The following is a 2,723-nucleotide window of genomic DNA, read 5'->3' on the forward strand; positions in this document are numbered from 1 at the left end:
GGAAAACAGGACCCTGACTCCTCAGGAGCTGAGACTGCTGCATAGTCTTGAGGAAAGTCCTGCCAGGACTCAGCAGGGAGGAAGGTTCCAGGTACCTCACTGGGTTTGCTGTGCCTCTACTAGAGTTTGTATTATTTAAAAACCATGTTTGTGTCCACAACATGCTGAGATGGTTACAAAGAGAACAGGTGCAGGAATATTCAATTCAGGTCTAACAAACTACAGTACAAGGCTATCATGTTGAAGGAGAATTAGTTCATCCTAACAACAATGAATGAAGGCAATTCACTTTTATTGTCATTTTCTGTTTTATTTCAGGTTTAGTTCTTAGTTTTTATTTGATTATTATTTTCAAAAAATTAAAACAGTACATTTTCATGGAGAAATGGAACCAAACATCAAATGATTTCATTTTGTTGGGGTTGTTACCCCCAAACCAAACTGGCTTACTGCTCTTGCTCCTGATCATCTTTGTGTTTGTCCTCGCCTGTTTGGGGAACTCAGGAATGACTGCCCTCATATTCTTGGACCCCCGGCTCCACACCCCCATGTACTTTCTCCTCAGCCAGCTCTCCCTCATGGACCTGATGTACATCTCCACAACGGTGCCTAAGATGGCCATCAACTTCCTGTCTGGACAGAAGACCATTTCCTTCCTGGGTTGTGGTGTGCAAATGTTCTTCTTTGTAACCATTGCATGTTCTGAGGGCTTACTCCTGGCCTCCATGGCCTATGATCGCTTTGTGGCCATCTGCCACCCCCTCCACTACCCCATCCATATGAGTAAAATAAGGTGTCTGAAGATGATCATTGCAACATGGACACTGGGCTCCATTCACTCTCTGGTGCACACCATCTATGCTCTTCATCTTCCTTACTGCAGGTCCCGGGCCATCAATCATTTTTTCTGTGAGGTTCCAACCATGTTGCCTCTGGTCTGTATGAACACCTGGGTCTATGAGTACACAATTTTTGGGAGCACAGTTGTGTTTCTCCTTCTTCCATTCCTTGGGATTACTGCCTCCTATGGACGGGTCCTCTTTGCTGTCTTCCACATGCGCTCAAAAGAGGGAAGGAGAAAGGCCTTCACCACGTGCTCCACACATTTGACTGTGGTGACCTTTTACTATGCACCTTTTGTCTACACGTATCTCCGGCCCAGGAGTCTCCGCTCACCAACAGAGGATAAGAGCCTGGCTGTCTTCTACACCATCCTCACCCCCATGCTCAACCCCATCATCTACAGCCTGAGGAACAAGGAGGTCTTGGGGGCGATGCGAAGAGTGTGTGGGATGTTCTCCTCCAGGAAGACATGAGCACGGCTGTCCTTGCTCCTCTGCATGGTTTATTTCGATGTTGAGTAGCGCACTCTAGAGCAGCACTGACCAATAGGATTATAATAGGATCTACGTATGTAATTAGAATTTTAGTAATATATTTATTAATATAATTGATCAGATGATACAGTTATTGTTATGTTCAATTATAATATTTATTAAAATTTATAGATTAAAAATGTTATATTTAATTTTATTATTACAAATTAATGTTATACTGCACTGTTGGTATATATCTTTGAAATAATATAATAATATAATAATATTTGTACTGATGTTGATATTTATCATATCTATATATTTGAAATTAATCCTGACTGTGCTTCTAAACCTTGCTTTCATTCAAATTTTGCATATTTTTGTGTGAAATTTATAACCCATAGCAAACTGTATTTTCATATTTCATGTGCTCCTTGATCTAATGGGGCCACGGTCTCTGAGTAGTGTTAAGGTTTCAATTTGAGGTGTCCCCGGAAGCTCACGTGTGTAACAATGCAAGAAGATTAAGAAGACAAATGATTCAGATGTAAGAGGCTTAACCCAGTGAGTGATTTAAACCCCTGATAGGAATTAACTCAGTGGTAACTGACCTGGTAGGGTGTGACAGGAGGAGACTGAAATTGGGGCATGACTTTGCAGTACATATTTGTATCTGGAGAGTGGAAATACTCTCTTTGCTTCCAGCAGATGCAAGTTGCTTCCCTCTGCTACATGATGTTCTGCCTCAGGTCCAGTCCTGAAGAATGGAGCTGGCCTTCTATGCACTAAAACCTGTGAAACCATCAGTCCAAAAATTAATACTTCCTCCTCTATAAATGTGCTCATTAGATGGTTCAGTGAAGCAGTGAGAAAGCTGACTAAAGGAGCACAAAGTACTTGAGATGGGAGCAGACCTCATGGATCAGTAATGCTGTTTATGCAGCTGCAGAGTCAATCAGGCATTCAAGGGGCTCATTTTGGGGGTATAAAATGGCCTCAATTTCTGGGGCAGTGACACATGCCTGTTATCCCAGCAGCTTGGGGGACTGAGGCAGGAGAGGGAGTTCAAAGCCAGCCTAAGCAAAAGTGAGGTGCTAAGCAACTCAGTGAGACTCTGTCTAAATAAAGTGCATAATAGGGCTGGGGATGTGGCTCAGTGGCCATGTGAACCTGAATTCAAGCTCTGGTTTATTAAAAACAAAAAACAGGAAATGTCCACTCTCTACAAGAGGAAATTTTGTTTTCTGGGTTACAATGAGGGTGACTTAATCATTAGAGACTTGATCAGAACATGCTGGTTTGGGCCGTGAAGAAGGAGAAACTCATTGTTAAAGTTTAGAGCCCAGAGCTCATTGCTTATCTGACAGCTCTGGGACTTATTGTTTTTGATTTTTCTCCCTTCTAGGA

At 42.3% G+C, this 2,723-nt stretch overlaps 1 protein-coding gene across 1 annotated transcript; it reads left to right on the forward strand.

Annotated features, from left to right (window-relative positions):
* Nucleotides 1-371: 371 nt before the first annotated feature.
* LOC306663354 (olfactory receptor 2L13-like) lies at nucleotides 372-1,316 on the forward strand (the record flags this gene model as incomplete). The annotated part of the gene is made up of 1 exon (XM_079143753.1): nucleotides 372-1,316. Exon 1 carries the CDS (start codon nucleotides 378-380, stop codon nucleotides 1,314-1,316), a length of 939 nt encoding a protein of 312 aa, XP_078999879.1. The 5' UTR covers nucleotides 372-377.
* Between the last annotated feature and the right edge of the window lie 1,407 nt (nucleotides 1,317-2,723).

Source organism: Sciurus vulgaris (assembly GCF_902686455.1).
Source record: "Sciurus vulgaris genome assembly, chromosome: 6".
Taxonomy (NCBI): Eukaryota; Metazoa; Chordata; class Mammalia; order Rodentia; family Sciuridae; genus Sciurus; species Sciurus vulgaris.